Genomic DNA, 20,677 nt, shown 5'->3' with positions numbered 1-20,677 from the left:
TGCCAAATATTTAATCTTAATCTATTGTAACATCTTTAGTTTGAGCAAAATTATAACTTTGGGATTTCTAACTAATGTATGTTTAAAGTTACCATATTGAAAATACTAGAATTAATGCTCCAATGTCTTCTTTAATAACATATGTTTTGGTTAAAATAGGTACATATGATTAGTATGAAATTAGTTTATATATCATTGTTCTGAAGAATGAATATGCAAAACCATTTAATTCATATTATAAGAATAAATAAAATCTGCATCAAATGTTATAATCTCTATTTCTTATTAATTGTCAAAATTTTCAAAATTCTTTGTGTAATGATACAAACTGCTATTTTATTCAGAAACAATATGTTATTATAATAGATAACACCCTATTGGAATTTTGAATAGCTTAAGTGATCACAATGTTATATATTTATATTCACCAGAAAATAATATAGAACCTCAAGAATTATAGTTATTAATTAGAAAAGTTCCGTAAATTTTAAAATATAATGAGACTAGTAAACACTCAAATTTAAATAATTATAAAATATATACAAAATGACTCAGTCTGGCTAATTATGAGAAATATATCTATTTCTACAATTTATGTTCTTATAATTATCACATAATTTCATGCCTGATTAGAATAAAATTGATTCTATCATTTATTCACTTTTCCCTATTTGAATTGAAAATAAAATATTTGGAAATTGTCTAATATTTATGCAACTCTGACTTTTTGTTTGTTTTTAAAAGTTTAAACATTTGAACACAGAAATTAGACTGCAATTTTCATAATGTTCACATTACGGAAGGTATTTTTAATTATTATTTTAGAAAAATAATCTAAAACTTTGCTTCACATTTTTCAATGAAATGTATGACTAGTAAATGAGCACAATTTATTAACTAGTTACTACACTTCAGATACTTCTCTAGATCCTGTGATCTTATTTGGTACAGAGCCACTTATGGAATCTTCTCTCGAAAGCATCTTGCTTTCTTTAGTACTGTTTTTTTGTTGTTGTTTCCTTGTGAAATTCTGCCAGGTTCTTAGATCTTGACACTGCTTAGGTATTTAATCTTAAATTAGGTTTTAATCTCATACACCCTCATTTTTCCATCCATAGATCACAATAAGTAAGTATTAGCTATAGTTCTTGGACTTTGAACAGTGATGGTATAGAAAACACGGCAAACAGAAGAACTTACCTATAATATGCAATTTTGGATTTTTAAAAATATGCTTTTCAGATTAGTGATATGTTCTGCAGAACCTGATTGAATACAAAATTATAAATTTAGTAAAACATTCATCAAAAATTGTGTTTGATTTTGTTTATTTTCTTATTTGCTTATTTTCTCTTGTACATCCTTGTACTAAATTTTCTTATAATTTGCACATAGTGAAACGCTGCATTCATGGGACATGTATGAGTACAATTCCACTGACTCTTGTTTAAAAAACAATAGACCATTTTATAGAATAAGCATTCCTATATATAATTTTTGTTTGCTTGTTTACTTGCTTGGCTGATTTTTGGTCACACTCAGTGTTCCTGGCTCTGCACTCAGATAATTCATGGCAGGGCTTGGAGGGCCAAGTGGAGTTCCTGGGATAAAACCCAGGTTAGATGCATGCTGCGCAAGTGCCTACCTGCTGTACTAGCTCGCCAGCCCTTCTATATTTTGGGAATAGAACCTTACTATAAAATTTAAAAGAATAGAATATGTCTCCCTTTTAGGTGACCAAATAGCATATTGCCCTATTTTGTTATTTTTTACACATTATTAGAGAAGCCTCTTTGCTAACTAATGTAAGTGGTATGATTTAATGAAGTAACTCTTCCTAAAGAGAACTTTCTCAGAAGTGATATTTTCTCCAGCTATAAATGTTTGATATATGTTAGATATATGTTTGATTAATGTTCAACCACAATTGGGAAGATATTTCGTAGTTTAAAAAAAAAGTAAAATAAATGTGGAAAAGTGCATTAAAATAATTTAACATACAAGTAAAATGATATACCCTTTATACTGTATAGTTAATGACAATATTTTTTGTTTGATTTTACTACTACTTTTGTCCTATCTAAATTGCATTTTAGTTAAATAAATCTTGTTCTCAAGTTTAATCTATACAGATATTTTAAACACATTATTTAAACCTCTAATGTAAAATTATGTTCAAACTTTTCTTCTGCAATGTTTAATATCCATGTGGATAGAGCAATAGTACAGTGAGCAGAGTGTTTGCCTTGGATGAGGTCAACTTGACATTCCATATAGACCTCTGAGCCTGCCAACAGTGATGCCTGAGTGCAGAGCAGTGAGTAAGCCCTGAGTAAAACCTGCTGGGAGCCAAAAACTTAACAAAACAACAGCAGAAAAATTGAAATGTTTACTGTTCAAAGAAAACTGGCCCCCTACTAGGTTATAATGCATTTTTTTCAGTGCTTTTCCACTTTGATTGTTTCACCTATTTGTTCCACTTTACGTTAGATTATCTCATTCATTTTCTACTTTTATATTTTACCTTTTATGAGCTTAATTGTGTGTCTCTCTTAAAGGTTTTTATTAATTCTCTTTGGGTCAGTTCTTTCTCACCTTCTCAGGAAACAAATTATTACTCCAGTTCCCTCTCAGCTATTCAAATTCACCATCTCAAATTAAGCATTTCTAGCATGAACTATATAAAATGCTTATCAACATATTTCAATTTTCTAGCACTGTTGTTATTGCATTTATGTAATTTTTAGGTAGAAATTAGTGTGTGTACATGCTGCAGCAAGTTCACATAAGGTTCTATTCCAGAACAGTGTACAGCAGATAGGGTACCTGTTCTGTATGCAGGTTCAATCCAAGTTCAATACCTGGCACCCACATGGTACTCCATTCCCCACCACCAGGTATGGTTCCTGAGTGGAGAGCCAAGAGTAAGCCTTGGGTGCTGCTGGATGTGCCACTCAAACACACACACACACACACACACACACACACACACACACCACACACACACACACACAGTGGTTCACCCAAAGTTCAGTTACTTTTTCTTTTAATTTATTATTTTATTGAATCACCACGTGGAAAGTTACAAAGCTTTCAGGTTTAAGTCTCAGTTTTACAATGCTCGAACACCCATCCCTTCACCAGTGCACATATTCTACCACCAAGAATCACAGTATACCTTTCCCCCACCCCCCTGCCTCCCCAGCCCCCCACCCCACCTGTGTAAATTATAAATTTCACTTTACTTTCACTTTACAAAGTTCAGTTTCTATCCTTCACCCTACGATTGGCACCGTATTCCAGATAAATCAATTCCCTCTCCTGTTTTTCTCCTGTACACCACTTTTTTTTGTCTTATAGTGGCTTATTTATTTAGTGTTTTGGATTTCTCTAATTTCTTTCTCAGAAATGCCACATGCATGAAGTTTTCTAAGAACAGAAATTAGAATGTTTATCTCTAGTCTTTCTTGTTTCAGGGAAGTAATAGTAATAATTCAAAGAAATCAAGCAAACAATTAGATATACTAAGATTTCTGGCATTAGTACATTCTATTTCACTCTTTTTGTTAGAAAATAAATTGTGACATAGAATCTTGAGCATATGACAGTTTAATGTATTGCTTAAATATTAGGGGCAGCTGCACCTTTCAGTGGGAAACCAAGCTGAGTTTAAAACAAGAGAGGAGTACTTTTACAAGACAAACTAAATAGAAGAGCTACTGCATGACCAATCAACTTAGCCTCTCCATCGTGAAAGTCTTCAAAATAGCCACTAGGGTATACGTTTAGTCTGTAGCTAGTCTGTTCAATTGCATTCCTATACAGAAAACGATTGTCATAAAGCCTTGTCCTATTACTGAGAAATACACTATAGCCTTGTAGCTACAGGAAGAAGGTATCCAGGGAGAGTCTGACTGCTCAGGTAGATAACTCTGGAAAGCAGCCAACAAAACTAACTCATGTGAAAGCTGCATTACTTATTTATGCTGAAAAGTGTTAAGATCTGTGTTCTAGGGAATTTGATAAACTATTTTCATATAAGTTCTACTTTATTTTATATTTGTTTATGTCCTTTAATCGGAATGAATGAAAATGATATTCAATATCCTCTACTTCCATTAGATTCAAATCACATAAGGATGGAATGACAAGTTTATTGCTAATATTTCTTTAATATTTTTTCTTCAATATTTATTCTAGGCCCTGTTGGTTACGGGATGTTATCACTATTATATTGTGAAAGTATCTGATTCTATAAGGGTACTTCAGTTATTTAATAAATAAAACAATATTTTTATTTATTAAATTGTTTATTTTAATTGTTTATTTTAATACTTTAATGAGACTGTCAGTTTTCAGAAATATAAAGATTATTATAAATAATTTAAAATAATAAGAACTAAATAGATATTCAATTGGTATATTTGCAGGAGTTTATTATGCAACGTTTTATTTTATATGTTTAGAAAATAAGAAGTTGGATGTCAATTGCATTAAAAACCCTGTAAATGTCTAACGTTCTTTTGTCCAAATTACTAACATATTTTTAAACGTAAAAAAATAGTATTAAAAACCAAATATAGCTTTATTAGCATAATTGAGTATACAGGAAATATATTTTGTCTGCATATGATTTTTCAAACATGTATAAAAACACAAAAAAGAAAAAGAAAAGGGCAAAGGCGATACCGCACCGGGGAGATTGATGGTGATGAAGAGGCAGGTGAAGGAAGGAACGGAGCCAAGATGGTTGGTCTCAATCGCAGTTTATTCCAATGTCCTCTCTCCATTCTCCTCTGATTTTCCTCCTGCTTCTTCCTCCCCCATCCTACTTAATTCTCTCTCTGCTTCCACTGGAACTGCCCTGGGACTCGCCCCCAGCCCCCTCATCCAGCCACCTTAAATCCACCCCCCATCCAGCTCTGGATGTGGTGGGCTGGGGCTTATGCATAGGTGTGGTTACAATCAATAGGGGGTAAAGTTCTATCCCTTAGGGGATGCTTTCACTAGGATAATCTCTCTCAGCAGGACATCCGCCCAAGAGCAGAATCCCATGGGTGTGTTTTTCCTCTCTTTGTCCAAGTAACATATCAGTATTCATATTATAAATCATTTTGTATGGACATAGCAATAGACGCATTAAGCTTATAGAATTGCTCTCCAGGGGTCACCTCGATCTCAGACTACAGTGCTCAGGCCAGATTAGTCTTTCCTAGCCCTAGCAGGGCCCTAGTCTCGTCGTTGCTTTTGGATCATGACATGACATGCCCATGACCAAGCTCTTAACATATAGGCGCTTTGGCCAGGCCCATCTCAATGCCAGGGTAGCACATAACTCACCACTTGTCCTGGGTCCGTCCCGTCCCGTCCCTCGTCGGTACCCTGCTTTTGGGGGTGCTAGGAAGCAAGGGCAGTTGAAGCTTAAGTCCAGAAAGCAGATGCCCAGGAATAAATAATATTTGAAGCCAATTAAATCCCATGTTACCAAAGCATATTAATAAATGTCTTTCTTTGTCCATACAAAAAGAATATTGTTTTAAAGAAAACTATTCAAAAGACATAAGAGAGGAGAAAGACAGTATTAACTTACAATACAAGTACACTGTCCTAGCAAGGTGTGACCTTACAAATTAACAGACTTTGATTAGAGGAAGAGCAGATAAACTGGTAGAAGTGGCTACAGATAAACAAAGGCATGGGAGTGACTCGGGAGCACCTTGATGGGCGTGACTGATATACCTAAGCTCCTAGTGGCAAGGGGAGCAGGACATACCAATGTAGTCTAGAATTGTTTAGAGATTATTACCAGATAAACCCAAACTCTGTGGCAAGGGAGAAAGGACAAACCAATGATATCCAACAAAACAGATTCAAGAAGCTTCTTGGTGATATCTCGTTTTCTCAATTTTATTCAAAGATGATTTCAACCTGACTATAGATTTATCTTATCCGTTTTTCCCCTTGATCTCTGAAATTGATACAAAGTACTAATGTTTGAATCGAGGTAATATTTAAATTTGAATCACTAAATTTTTCAGGACAGGTATTTAATTAAAGTTCACTTTTTCCATTACTACACAATACAAAGATCAAATTATTATTATTATTATTGTTTGGGGGAAAGTATAGCAATGCTCAAGGGCTACTCTGAGATCTGGCTCAGTGTTACCGAGGCATCATTCAAGTGTAATTATCTCTTTAGCTTTTGAAGACCAAAATATTTAATGCTTTCATTTTCTCTATAATCTGGGTTTTTTTTTGTACTTGATTGTGGTTCTGTTTAATATACCATTAACATTGATTTCTCATGTACATAATACAAAGGCCATACCCATCACCAGTGTACCTCTTATCTCTCTTCCGAACACCTCAATGTCCCTCCTTCTCAAACTCCATCCCTACCACTGATAATTCAGTTGATAGATCAACTATCTCATAATGTTGCTTTTGGTCCTTTCTTGTCACCTTTCTGTGTATCTTTAAGCTTTACATATGAGACAGACCATTCTGTATCTATTCCTTTGTTTCTGACTTCACTCAGCATGATGGATGTCTTCTAGTTCGATGCATGTTGTTGCAAATTGCATGATTTTGTTCTTTCCTAGAGTTGATAACATTTCTTTGTTGTATATATACTATAACTCCTTGATACATTCATCTGTAGTTGGGCATTTGGGTTGTTTCCATATCTTGGCTATTGTACTAAGTGTAGCAATGAACATAGTACATGTAGCCTTTTGATTTAATGTTTCTGTGCTTTGAACATAGATAACAATAAGTGGTGTTACTGGGTTCTCTGATAATTCTATTCCTATCTCTTTGAGTAGATCTCCATATTTTTTTCCATACGACTACAGCAGATAATATTTCCACCAACAGTTCCTCCCCGTGCAGAACCAGTTTCCTTAAACAAATGCAATGTTCACCTGTGAATAAGTGTTCTGAGGAATCAGATTTTTGGTTTTTAAACTCCAGATGGTCAGAACCAAGCAAAGACAAGTTAGTAGCCTAGGAAACATCTAGAGCAAAGAAGCTGCCCCAAGGGATCCTGACATAGCAGTTCATTAGGCAAGAGCAGACAACTTTTGTCTGCAGAGACTTGTCCTTCCCATTTCTTTTCTTATTTAAGTTAGTAATTTTATTTATTTTATCTTGGAACTTGAATATCAGTCAGCTGTGCTCAGGGATTATTGCTTGCTCTGCACTCAGGGATCAATTTTGGCAGAAATTGAAGGACCATATGTTATGTCAGGGATGGAGCACCCACCAATCAACTGCAGGAAAGGAAAGTGCCCTGGTCCTTGTAGCAGTTCTATGGGCTGCACACTTTGTTTAGAATCTCCCTGCAGCAATCTTACTCTTCCCTACTATCCCATTTTTAAGCAGGTGAACCTCACAGCTCTGATTAGCTGGGTTCTGCAGAAAGTTCACTATGATTGATTCAGTTGAGATGCACAATGTACACAGTCCTGAATGTCACTGGCGCAGGTCCAGTGGCTTCACATAGAATGACTGGAAGATATCTCAGGTCTCTGGATTACAAATGAGGCTTATCAGAAAAAAAAAAAAGGATATAGAGGAAAACAGTTGAAAAGATGTGTTTAAAATGGCTGTGAATGATTTCTTAAATAAAATTTTTCCAAAAGAATGACTGATAGAATCCTAGTAACAAATAGATTTTAAAAAAGACCTAAAACATAAAATAATTTTCACCTTCAATAGAGTATCACTGAGAGGAGAGAGAGAGAGAGAGTGAGAGAGAGAGACAGACAGAGAGACAGAGAGACAGAGAGAGAGAGACGCAACTGAAGCAAACCTATCACAGGACAAACTAGTCCAGTATCTGGACATATTTTCTAGACTTGGTCAAATGTATCTTTGTTGAAGAACCTCAGTTATACCTGAAAGAAACACAGGTCATGAGGAACTTTTAGTCCATATATAGTGACAATTTACATTACTGTGTAAACATCTTAAAATCTCTAGTAATCGCTCTAATCTTCCTGATCATCGTTTAATCTTGACCATCAATGTGAATGTGTGGTCTTTCATTTCACTGCACTTTAACAGCACTTGATGAAGAGCCAATGGCTTAATTGGACTCAGATGTGTGGAATTTTTTTTCATGCACTAGTTTTACAAGAAAGAGTAAAATAGATTGTTGTCAATTTCTATGTTTAATTATTGTAAAGAACTTAATTTTAATATGATGACAGCAGGAGGCCTTAGGAGTTTTTGTGGTCTTTTTCTCCAGAGAATACCATTATCAATGTCATTATTAATGTATGCTATTGGCAAGCACATCTAAGTGTAGAATAGAGAATAAAATTGACCTTGGTGCAAGAATTAATATAACAATTCAGGTAAAAAATTATGATCTACAGATTATGGTGCCAATAACTGTGATAAATACAAAATGACCAAATTATATATCAAACACATGTTATTATGAAAATAGATCTTTATTCAATCCACAACCACCTATTTATTTATGTTAACCTTCTCCTCCATCGTACTCAGGAAGGAGACAAACAACTTATAAGGGAAACATCCACCCATCAACTGAATTCAGAACGCTATGTTCATACTTTTAAAGATTTGTCCAATTTCTCAGGAGCCATAAATGTCACCTATCGCTACCTAGCTGCCACGCCTTTACAAAGAAAGCGTAAGTATATTTTTATTAATTATTTTAAATGTTTATTTTAGTTTGGGTAGTTAGAGTAGTGTTGAAGTTATGATGTTGATATGAGAAATCACTGCACCCCATCAATGACTTTACACTGTTAAAGAAAGAAAACATAAAGTATTCTGTTTTTAAATAATACTTAGTTTTATTTGTATGACAATAAAAAATTTAAGAATGCTGCTTACATATTCTTTGGAAAATATTTTGATGCCTTTTCAAAAATTATACTTTATTACTTATTCAAATCTATTGACATAAAAAGTAAATAGAATGTATGTTGTAATGATTAAGTTATTTTATATAGAACCATGCAGAAAGGCTAGGAAATACAAAAATTTTTAAATATTTATACTGAAAAACTAAAATGGCTTGGTTTTACAACTTGCCACTTGTTTTCATCTAATCATAGTTACTGTATTGATTCTATTAGGTATAAATTACTAAGGCATAGGTGTCTAGAAACAACTAAAATTTATCCTATTGCATTTCTGGAGGCTATACAGTCAAAAGGTACTGACAGGATCACAATTCCTGTAATAGTTCCACAGAATTCTTCATTGACTCTTTCAATCTCTGATTTCTTCAGTTGTTCCTTGAACTTCAAGGCCTATCTCCATCCGTACATATCCTTCACACTGCTTTTCCACATTTCTGTGTCTTCTTCTGGTACAAGGGCACCTTTATTGATTTAGGGTCCACCCAACACTCAGTCTGAGTTCGTCTCTCAATCTTTAATTGAAACAGAAAATTCTGTTTCCAAATAATGTCATGTTTTGACAGGTTCCAGGTATACACATGTTTTGCAGGAAACTTCAGTGTATTCAGTACACTGCAGATGGTTTATGCACATTAAATCACATACTGTGTTTCATGGATTTTGATACCACAGATGATAAAACATATTATGCTGCAATTAATATGCCATTAAGAAGTCATTAATATTATAAATTTTAATAGCACCATGGGTAGGGCATTCGCCTTGCACACGGCCGACCCAGGTTTGATTCCTCTGCCCCTCTCGGAGAGCCCGGCAAGCTACTGAGAGTATCTCACCCGCACAGCAGAGCCTGGTAAGCTACCTGTGGTGTATTAGATATGCCACAAACAGTGAAACGAGTCTCACAATGGAGATGTTACTGGTGCCCGCTCAAGCAAATCGATGAGCAATGGGATGACAGTGACAGTGACAAGTGTAAGAGGCCACCGACTGCAGTGCACATTCTGATATTAGAATGCTCATATGTAAGATATATGAATGTGGAATCAATTTTGGTAACATCATGAAATAGTTGTGTGTAGAAATTATGTACAAATTAAATTGTTTATTAAGAATGTTAATGCAGGGGCTGGAAAGGTAGCACAGCAGGTAGGGCATTTGCCTTGCATGCAGCCGATCCAGGTTAGATTCCCAGCATCCCACATTGTCCTCGAGCACCGCCACGAATTATTCCTGAGTGCAGAATCAGGATTTAATCCCTGTGCATCGCATCGAGGGGTGTGATCCAAAAATTAAAAAAAAAAAAGAATGTTAATGCAAAGTCAGAGAGAAAGCAGAGTGGCTAAGTAAAGTGCTTGCCTTTGACTGTTTCTGATTTGATTCATCCCTGGAAGCTCCAGAGGTCACCTAACCACTGTTGGGTTTAATTTCTGAGAACAGAGCCAATTTCTGTTCCATTTTATTTACTGATTTGCACTAGAATATATGCTATCTGTTTAATACTAAAAAAAAAAGAAAAACAAAACCAAAAACTAGTAAAACACAAAGAGTGGTTTGTATTTTGGCACCACACTACTGCTTGCTAAAATATGCATTTCCTGATTGCTGTGACTTATTTTTCTCATTTTTAAAGCAGTAATGATATAAATTAAATATCTCAAAAGACTACCGTACATTTTCAGGATATATATTAAAGATAAAGTGGATGAATACAACCCTGCTTTTTACGTAAAAAATGTTTCTGTAATTCTTCCCTATTATTGAGTCTTAAGTAAAATGGTTTAAGTTTAATGGTACCAGGAGCCTGTATTATTCAATAAATGTTATATTGTAAGCATGGACATTTCAATGAAATGTGTAAATTTGTACTGGTCTGATAGATAAATCAGAAGACTTTTTCCTAGAATGGGCTATCTTATTATCTCTTTATTACCAAATCATATCATGTTGGTGTCTCGATTACTACAGTGATTTCAGTGATCGTATTATACATTATTCTGCTTTCCAAATGGTGGTTCTAAAATTTTATTTATTTGTGAATCATAGTAACAATGAATAGAATAGAGAGTTACATGGACAGGGGTGAAAAGCTCTTTGGTAATGGGCATGGTGTGGTGACATTATACTCTTAAAATATTGAAACCTTTACACCTTTAAAACCAATATTGCCCCAATCAATAAAATCATATGCTTATGTGTAGTTCTAAATATTGAAAAAATTTCAATAGAAGGATGTCTAACACTTTTAGAGGTGAATTGCCATTTCAATTTAATTTATTCCCTAAATATATAATTTTTAATGTAGATATCTAAGCATCTAAATAAAATTTTCTCCCTAAGAAAATGAAATAAATTGCATTTTGAAATAAACAAGAATATTTATTTCTTAGAATACAGTACCTGTCTTTGAGCAATAATGCAGTTTTTAAAACCTGTGATATTGTTTGCGTTCTAATTCACATACCTGATATATTTCTTCACTATAAAATTATCTATAGTTATGGACTTTTTTAGTACAAGATGAAAATCATGAAATTTTACAGAGTTAAAGAAATTAAGTATTTAATATTTTCCAAGTTTGAGACTAGTTTGTCATCTTTAAATAAGAGTTTTCATCAGGGGCTGGAGCGATAGTACAGCAGATAGGGCGTTTGCCTTGCACTTGGCTGACCCGAGTTCGATTCCCGCATCCCATATGGTCCCCTGAACACCACCAGGGGCAATTCCTGAGTACAGCGCCAGGAGTAACCCCTGTGCATCGCGGGTGTGACCCAAAAAGCAAAAAAAAAAAAAAAGAGTTTTCATTATCTATGCAGGTTTTATAAATTTATTTTTGATTGAATCACTGTGACATACAAAGTTACAAAAATATTGTGTTTGAACATCAGGCATAAAATGTTCCAACACTGATTCCTTCACCAGTGTTCATTACCCTCTACCAATATTCCCAGTTTCCCTCCCACCACTCAGCTTGCCTCAGGCAGGCACATTTCTCCTTCATGATTGTCCCAGTGTTCCCTTTCCAAACTTATCCCACCTACCCACCCCAGTGGCAAGCATCCTGGTGAAAACTAATTTTCCTGCTCTTCGTTTCTATTTCCTCTTGCCTCTGGGAATTCGATATTGCCCTAGAAAATCTGTGTTCTACATAGGAGAGATTATTCTGAGTCTGTTCTCCTTCTGATTTATTTCACTCAACATAGGACTCTGCAGATCCATCCACATAGCAGCAAATTTTTTGACTATCTTCTCTTTAGGTCAAGTATATCCATAGGGTATGTGTGCCATATTTCCTTTATCCAATCATCTGTTCTTGGATACTTAGGTAGTCGTGAACAGAATATAGTACTGATGTATTTTCTGCACTGTGTTTTTGAACCCTTGGGGTATATATCCAGGAATGGAATTATTGGATCATATGGAACTTCAGACTGGAGCAATAGCATAGCGGTTAGAGTGTTTGCTTTGCACGCATGGCCGACCTGGGTTTGATTCCTCTGTCCCTCTCAGAGAGCCAGGCAAGCTATTGAGAGTATCCCACCCACACGGCAGAGCCTGGAAAGCTACCCAAGGCATATTCTATATGCCAAAAACAGTAACAACAAGTCTCACAATGGAGACGTTACTGGTGCCTGCTCGAGCAAATCGATGAACAACAGTGCTATAGTGCTATGGAACTTCAATTCCTAGTTTTTTGAGGAATATTTCTATTGTTTTCTAAAATAACTGAAGCAGTAAGTATTCCCAGCAGCACTGAGGGACACTGTTTTCCCACATCCTGGTCAACACTTGTTGTTCTTTAATTATGAGTGCCATTCTATCTGATGTGAGGTGACATATCCTTGTTTAGATTTGTATTTCCCTGATGTTTAGTGATCTAATGAATTTCTTCATATGTCTTTTAGTAATTTGTGTGGTCTGGGTTTGTTTCTCTTCATCTCTTCTCCCCAATTTTTGTGGGCTTCGATGAATTTTTCTTGCGGCATTCTGCCAGTGCTTTATATATTGTGAGTATTAACACTTTGGATGAGTGGTAAACAAATAGTTTCTCCCAATCTGTGGACTGTCTTTGCTTTCCTTTGAGGTGCAGAGATTTCTTAAATGATCCAATATTTGTTTATATTTGTTTATATTTATTTCTGCTTGGTTGGTTACTGACATTTCATCCTTTAAGATATTTCTGTCTTCAATTTCATGAACAGTTCTGCATGTATTTTCCTTTATGTACCTTATAGATTCAGATCTGATATTGAGATCTCTCATGCAAATTTCAGATAAATTTCAAATTTCAGTAATGTCTGATCAATTTCTTTTAAAACAGTCATGGTTAATTTTATAGGAACTGCATTTAATCTGTTTAATGCTTTGGGGAGTATTGCCTTTTTGATCATATTTACCTCCCAATCAATGGACAGAGGATATGTTACCGATTCCTCATATGCTCTTTTATTTCTTTAAGTACTATTTTGTAGCTTTATTTTCATGGATCTTTCACCTCTTTAGTTAAGCCGACTCATTGGTCCATGATTTTCTGAGCCACAATTTTTAATAGGATTTTTTAAAATATCTCTCTCTGCTTTTTCATTATTTGCATATAGGAAAATCATGAAATTATATATCTTACTTATGTAGCCTCCAACTTTACTATAAAAATTTATTGTTACTAGGAGCTTTCTTTGCAAGTCTTTATGGTGTTGTAGATAAAGTATCATGTCATCTACAAATAATGCTTCTTCCCTTCCTACTGGTTTCACTTGATATCTTTTCCTTGCCTAATTGTTATGGCAAAAATTCCAACAACCAACGCTATACTAAACAGAAGTGGTGAGAGTGGGTAACGTTGTCTTGTTCTTGATCTCAGGAGAAGGGCTTTTACTTTTATCACAATTGAATATAATATTTAATGTGTGCTTATAGAAAATGACTTTTACTATGTTGAGAAAATTTCATTCAATTCCCAGAACACTGATATCTTTTTTTATCATGAATGGATGTTGGATCTTGTTGAATACTTTCTCTGAATCTACTGATTTGATCATATGAATTTTATTTTTTCCTGTGCTGATATAGTGCATTGATGCTGGTAAATTTTCATATGTTAAACCATTTCTGCATTCCAGGTTTGAATCCCAAATATATTTACTAGTATTTTGTTGAGAATATTAGAATCAATATTTATCACGGATATTGGTCTGTAATTTAAGTTTTTTGTGCTGTCTTTGTCTGCTTTTGGTTTCAGGGTAATGTATACTTCATAGAAACTATCTTGTTTCATTTCTGGTTCTCTAATTTTCTGAAAAAAAGCTGAAAAGGATTGGAAGTAGGTCTTTAAAAGTTTGAAAGAAGTCACTACTGAATCCATCTGGGCCTGGATTTTGTTTTTGGGAAGACTAAATTACCATTTTGATTTTACTGACCATAGGAGATAAGTTCAGATATTCTACATCATCTAGTTCAAGGCATAAAGATTTTCAAAGTAATTTCTGATAGTCTTTTGCATTTCTGCGCTCTCAGATGTTCGCCCTTGTCATTAATGATTCACTGAAATAGGGTTATCTCATTGTATATATCAGGGTTTTTGTCTTCAATGACTTGGGTTTTAAACATCTGTAATCTCCAGTGGTCATATATGAAAATATTAAGATCCCTAATACTTTAAATGAAGTACATCACTATCACTATCACTATAATCCCATTTATGGTCAATTTTCTTGAGCAGACTCAGTAACGTCTCCATTTGTCCTAGCCCTGAGATTTTAGAAGCCTCTCTTTATTTGTCCATCCCAACGGTGCTGCATTGGAGGCTCTTTCAGGGTCAGGGGAATGAGACCCATCCTTATTATTAGTTTTGCATATGATTATATCACAGAGAGCTTGCCAGGCTCTCTCACGAGTAGGAAACTCTCGGTAGCGTGCCAGGTTCTCTGAGAGGTAGAACTAGACTATAAGAGGTCGAACAGTCAAGAATGCAGTCTTGCACTCTAATGAGTTTGGTTTTACAGTCTCTGGATCTTGACCGTTGATGGGATTACATGACACCGGGGGCAGTTTGTGGGTGTGGCTGCCAAGCTACTGGAAAATGGGAGGTCTGGGTGGAGGAGGAGGAGGAGGCCCAGTACCGATCCCAGCAGGCTTGGAGATCTCAGCCCCGGGTCCCGCACACCTGGGTCCCTCTGCCAGTTCCTTCATGTGTGAGGCTCGACCGAATGTGTGGAGAGAGGCCTTGAGCATGGCTTCGGCTGGGTTCTGGAGGTCTTCGGCTGCCGGGGCTCTGCTCAAAGTGGGGAGGGAAACTCAACCTGCCTGCTTCAAGGGGCCCCCTTGAAGACAGCCAGGCGTGGGGGCAAGAGACTCTGAGTTATCAGATGTAAATCAGAAAGTACAGTTTTGGTAAATAAAATATTAAGAGCAATACTTTATCCTGTTATTTTTAAGATAAAACATACCCATTCTATAAGAACAGAAATTATGCATAAAGTATTATGACCTTTTAATATTTAACCTGGCACTATAAAAGATTGGTCATGAGGAAAATAATTTCTCCCATTTCATATTATTCAAAACGTATTCACTTTTCTTTCTCTTCTGAATTCTTTTACCAGGGTTTCTTACAATTGGACTTTCATCAGTGAAACGAAAGAAAGGAAACTATTTACTTGAAACAATTAAATCTATTTTTGAACAATCCAGCTATGAAGAACTAAAAGAAATTTCAGTGGTGGTTCATCTAGCAGATTTTAATTCATCCTGGCGGGAGGTCATGGTGCAGGATATCACGCAAAAATTTGCCCACCATATTATTGCAGGAAGATTAATGGTTATACATGCTCCAGAGGAATATTATCCAATCTTGGATGGCCTTAAAAGAAACTACAATGATCCTGAAGATAGAGTCAGATTTCGTTCCAAGCAAAATGTAGATTATGCCTTTCTGCTTAATTTTTGTGCCAATACTTCGGATTATTATGTAATGCTTGAAGATGATGTTCGATGTTCAAAAAATTTCTTAACTGCTATCAAGAAAGTCATTACATCCCTTGAAGGAACTTACTGGGTAACTCTTGAATTCTCTAAACTTGGTTACATTGGAAAACTTTATCATTCTCGTGATCTCCCACGCTTGGCACACTTTTTATTAATGTTTTATCAAGAAATGCCTTGTGATTGGCTATTGACACATTTCCGAGGACTGTTGGCTCAGAAAAACGTAATTCGCTTTAAACCATCTCTTTTTCAGCACATGGGTTATTACTCCTCATATAAAGGGACTGAGAATAAGTTGAAAGATGATGATTTTGAGGATGAGTCATTTGACATCCCTGATAACCCGCCTGCAAGTTTTTATACTAACATCAATGTCTTTGAAAATTATGAAGCAAGCAAAGCTTATAGTACTGTTGATGAATACTTTTGGGGAAAATCACCTTTAACAGGAGATGTCTTTGTGATAGCATTTGAAAATCCAATTATAATTAAAAAACTTAAAGTAAGTACTGGAACAGAAGATCGACAAAATGACATTTTACATCATGGAGCCCTAGATGTTGGGGAAAATAGTTTGTCTTTGAAACACAGTAGACAATGTATTAATTTCATAAGACTAGGAGAGTTCAAAAATGGAAACTTTGAGTTATCAGATGTAAATCAGAAAGTTCCATTTGATATACAATGTATTAGGATATATGTTACCAAAACACAAAAGGAATGGCTGATTATCAGGAGTATTAGCATTTGGACTACTTAGCCAACTTCATCACATTGTTCAGTAACTGAAGCAGATCCTGTTCCCTTTTCTTGGTAACTTCCTGTTTGGCTACCTTTGGCCTTTGAGATAAAACAATAGATGGATATTTCTAAGAAACTCGGTCATCTAGACACTTGATTTACTCATTGTCAATATAATTTTAATCAAATTCACATTTGTATTTATTTTAATTCATCAGTTTAATATAACCAATAGTTTGTACTAATGTCATTTATATTTTTCATATAATTTATTAGTTCGAAATTTTATATGGAATATCAAAAGTGTGACATTAGGCATAAAATGAGAACATTCACTTTATTGGATAAGTCTTTAAAATAGTTGCATTTGTATATATTTTCTCAAGAATGGATAATTCATTATATAATAAGCTTTTATTAAGCATCAGTGTGAATATGCAGTTGGATACAATGATAATCTGTGTTTTTTTCTTATTAACTTAGGTTTCCATAAACTTCTGTACATCAAAAATGAATACTTCCTCATGAAGTTATGTATTGCTAAAGATTTGTATGTAGGTGTGGGCAATGAACGAAAAAAGTATTAAAAGTACCTCTCCCTTGTTTATTTATACATAAAGGAACGTTTTTTTTGTATGAAAACATTTAATTGAACACCTATTGTTAACAAGTTTTCTGTGAGAAGCATTAATTTTCTAGGTTTCATTTAAAAAATAAAGGATTAGTTATGCTCAATATTTTCAGATTACATTGGGTACCTATACTTAATGGGGGAAAAATGGAAGAATTCTTATAATTAGTTCATTCTTAGAAACATTTTCAGTATATGCAAATTTTTAATTGATTTTATATGTTTTTATTAAAATTTGTGTGACTGAACTTGTTGTGATTTATCATATACATTTTTAGATTTTAAATATACATCATCTAAGGGTAAAAAAGAGAGAAACTTAATTGATTTTCTACATCTGGACTTGGTTCAGAGTAGAGACAGAATAACATGCCATACCGTTTATATCTAGATATGTCTTTTCATTGTTCAGAAACCATTCCTCATATATGATGTTTTCTGTTTCCTCAATAGGAGTCTCAGTTAATCAATTAAGCTACATTTAAATAGTGAAGATACTTATTCCACAATTATACTATTATTCTGTGAAATAATCTTAAAGTGGCATAACTAGTTCTCTTGAAGAACATGCAACAAAATAATATGCCAATGACTAAAATTTTATATGACCAGACTATTGTTACTTGACTCCTGTGTCAATTAAAGCAAATAGGTCACCTTATTACATCCTAAAGTCATTGACTTTTTTATACTATACTTTTCTTCATCTTTTCTATTTTTAATGCACAGCAAAGAAGGGATTAATTATGAAAATGAAGACTATTTCTGAGTTCTTATGAATAGACTCAACTATGTTTATGTAAATGAACACATATGTGTGTACATAAATTTGTCTAAAGACTAGACTTGTGATACTGAGGATGGTGAAGGAATCCCTACTACATTTTCACAATGAAGTAAAGTAATTAGTACTCACTGTTCTGATGGACTGGAGCACAGCAGGTAGGGCGTTTGCCTTGCACTCGGCCTACTGGGGTTCGATTCCTCCATCCCTTCAGAGAGCCCAGCAAACTACTGAGAATATCCTGCCTGTACAGCAGAGCCTGGAAAGCTACCTGGGGCATATACGATATGCCAAAAACAGTAACAACAAGTCTCGCAATGGAGACGTTACTGGTACCCACAGGAGCAAATCAGTGAACAACAGGACAACAGTGCTACAGTTCTGATATTGTCCAATAAACTTTTAAACATATTTTGTTAAGTTTATAAAAATCAACTATACTAGAAACCCGAACTTAAACTGGAAATTGTTTTCTTATATTGGTACAACATCAAAAGCAAATAACCTTTGTGCTCTGTTGCTATCATTTTATATAAAAAATATAAATATTAATGTTCTGTGACCCATCTAAATCTTGAAGTCATAAGAAACAATCAATAACACTAAATTTTTATATTTGTCTAGATTTGGAAACAATTTTATAGTTACTTAAATATTTTCTGATCTCTTCACATTTCTTATCACTTAAAATAATTCTGTAATAACCTATAAATATCTCACAAATTACTAATTATAACCTTGTTGTACTTTCAATGATTAAAGGTAGAGAAAAATATCATATGATGTCATTGAGACAGATTTCACAAATGAAGTTGTAAACTATTACATTTTTCTATTTTATGTGTCTAATGACAAGCAACTGACATAAGGTTCCATAAAATGTTTCAAGATTGCTGAGATTAACCATGAAATTACATTTTTATTGAAGAATTAGGAATGCAAATATGATGCAAAGAGATCACATTTTATCTTAAATTTGATCATTAGGTTACTGAAACTGGGTATGAATGAGCTGATTAGTTACTTAAAAATGTCAACTCTTGGGGCTGGAGCGATAGCACAGCGGGTAGGGCGTTTGCCTTGCATGCGGCCAACCCGGGTTCGATCCCCGGCATCCCATATGGTCCCCCAAGCACTGCCAGGAGTAATTCCTGAGGGCAAAACCAGGAGTAACCCCTGAGCATCGCTGGGTGTGACCCAAAAAGCAAAAAAAAAAAAAAAGTCAACTCTTTTCTTTATAGTTTGACTATCAGTCAACTTTCTAAAAATATATTTTAATGAAGAAAGATTCATTAGAATTCAGAAAGAAAAATTAATATTTCACATTCAAAAATTTATGTCCAATTTTCTTTGCATAATTAAATTTTATACTATACATATTTCTTTGTAGGGAAATATCACATATTCTTTGAACCATGTTTAGGTATTGAATAATGTTCCATTGATCTTATGAGCAAATAATGAAAAGTCAGTCATAGGTTTTATTTATTCAGTGCTAGTGAGAATTATGTAATCTCATTCTTCAAAACGATAATAAAAAATGTAGCTGGTTCAAAACAAGGATTAAAAATGCAGTTGCATTGTAAAACAAAGCATAATATGACCTGAATAGTTGAGTGTTTTGATTGCTTTGAAGATAGGGTGGTGAAAATAAGTTTCAAGCACAAAATACACTATGATTAAGTAATGGTTTTACTTAAATAATTTAAACTGACTAATAATCTTGCTTCCATTAATATTTTCTCTTACAAAGCTTTTTAAACATTTGTCCACACGAAAGTAAAGCATTGAAGCACAATAAAATCTGAATAAATGCAAATTTTTTCAAAATTACATGTCATAGCAGCAAGTGTGATCATAAGAAATTGTAAAAGAGGTTAATGGCTATTTTGCTTTCTTATCAGAAAACTAGAACCTTGGATAATCTATAAAATATATACTTAGAAGTTATAATGTATCATTTAGAAATTTCTTTCATGTAATCACACTTCTGAAACATGAATAATCAACATATCGCTAAGGCAGTTGCATCAGGAAATTTTTATAGAGTGATGGTAAAAGTATGCTATGAAACAATGATGCATAAATGAAACAAACACATATCAATTATAATATAAGGTATATAATATTTAAAATGTGTTCTTTTGTGTCTACAAGGTATAATTCACCCAATATTTATACATATTATAAGTATATTTGCCAACAACTTCCTTGGGATAAGGCACTCAGGATAAGTTTTAAAAACACCAGCATCAATGTTTCTTGATCAATGTAATTGTAGAAAAGAGTGTAATTACTTCCTTTCCCTTGTCAATATAGCTATTAGTAAAGGCTAAGGTTGCACTTAAATTTATCACCTGTAACTGACTAATAGACTTACCACAGAAACTATGATGTTTCCTATATGTTTATTGGTAGAACGTGATTTGTCATTCTGTACATGTTAGATTGATTTCTGAAGATTTCTTTTCAAACAAGATGAAGGGAACATCATTGTGTTTCTTCTGACATAGGATTCCAAACTTTTATGTCTTGATTCTGTCATTCAGTGTTTTCATATAGTCTTCCAGCTTTATGTAAAACAAATTTGATATATATTCCTTTTGACTTCAGATGAGATACAATGGGGGA

The 20,677-nt window shown here is 34.2% G+C and overlaps 1 protein-coding gene across 3 annotated transcripts in view; it reads left to right on the top strand.

Moving 5' to 3' along the window:
- Window positions 1–17,368, top strand: part of MGAT4C (MGAT4 family member C) — a 753,565-nt gene extending 736,197 nt beyond the window's left edge. For all 3 annotated transcript variants that reach the window (XM_055118430.1, XM_055118431.1, XM_004602715.2), the window contains 2 exons: window positions 8,521–8,668; window positions 15,509–17,368. In XM_055118430.1, coding sequence (XP_054974405.1) covers window positions 8,521–8,668; window positions 15,509–16,650 — 1,290 coding nt within the window. In that variant the 3' untranslated portion in view covers window positions 16,651–17,368. The remainder of the gene's footprint in view (window positions 1–8,520; window positions 8,669–15,508) is intronic.
- The last annotated feature ends 3,309 nt before the right edge of the window (window positions 17,369–20,677 follow it).

This window comes from Sorex araneus, chromosome 10, assembly GCF_027595985.1.
Source record: "Sorex araneus isolate mSorAra2 chromosome 10, mSorAra2.pri, whole genome shotgun sequence".
Taxonomy (NCBI): domain Eukaryota; kingdom Metazoa; phylum Chordata; class Mammalia; order Eulipotyphla; family Soricidae; genus Sorex; species Sorex araneus.
This window is presented reverse-complemented; position numbering and strand designations above follow the sequence as displayed.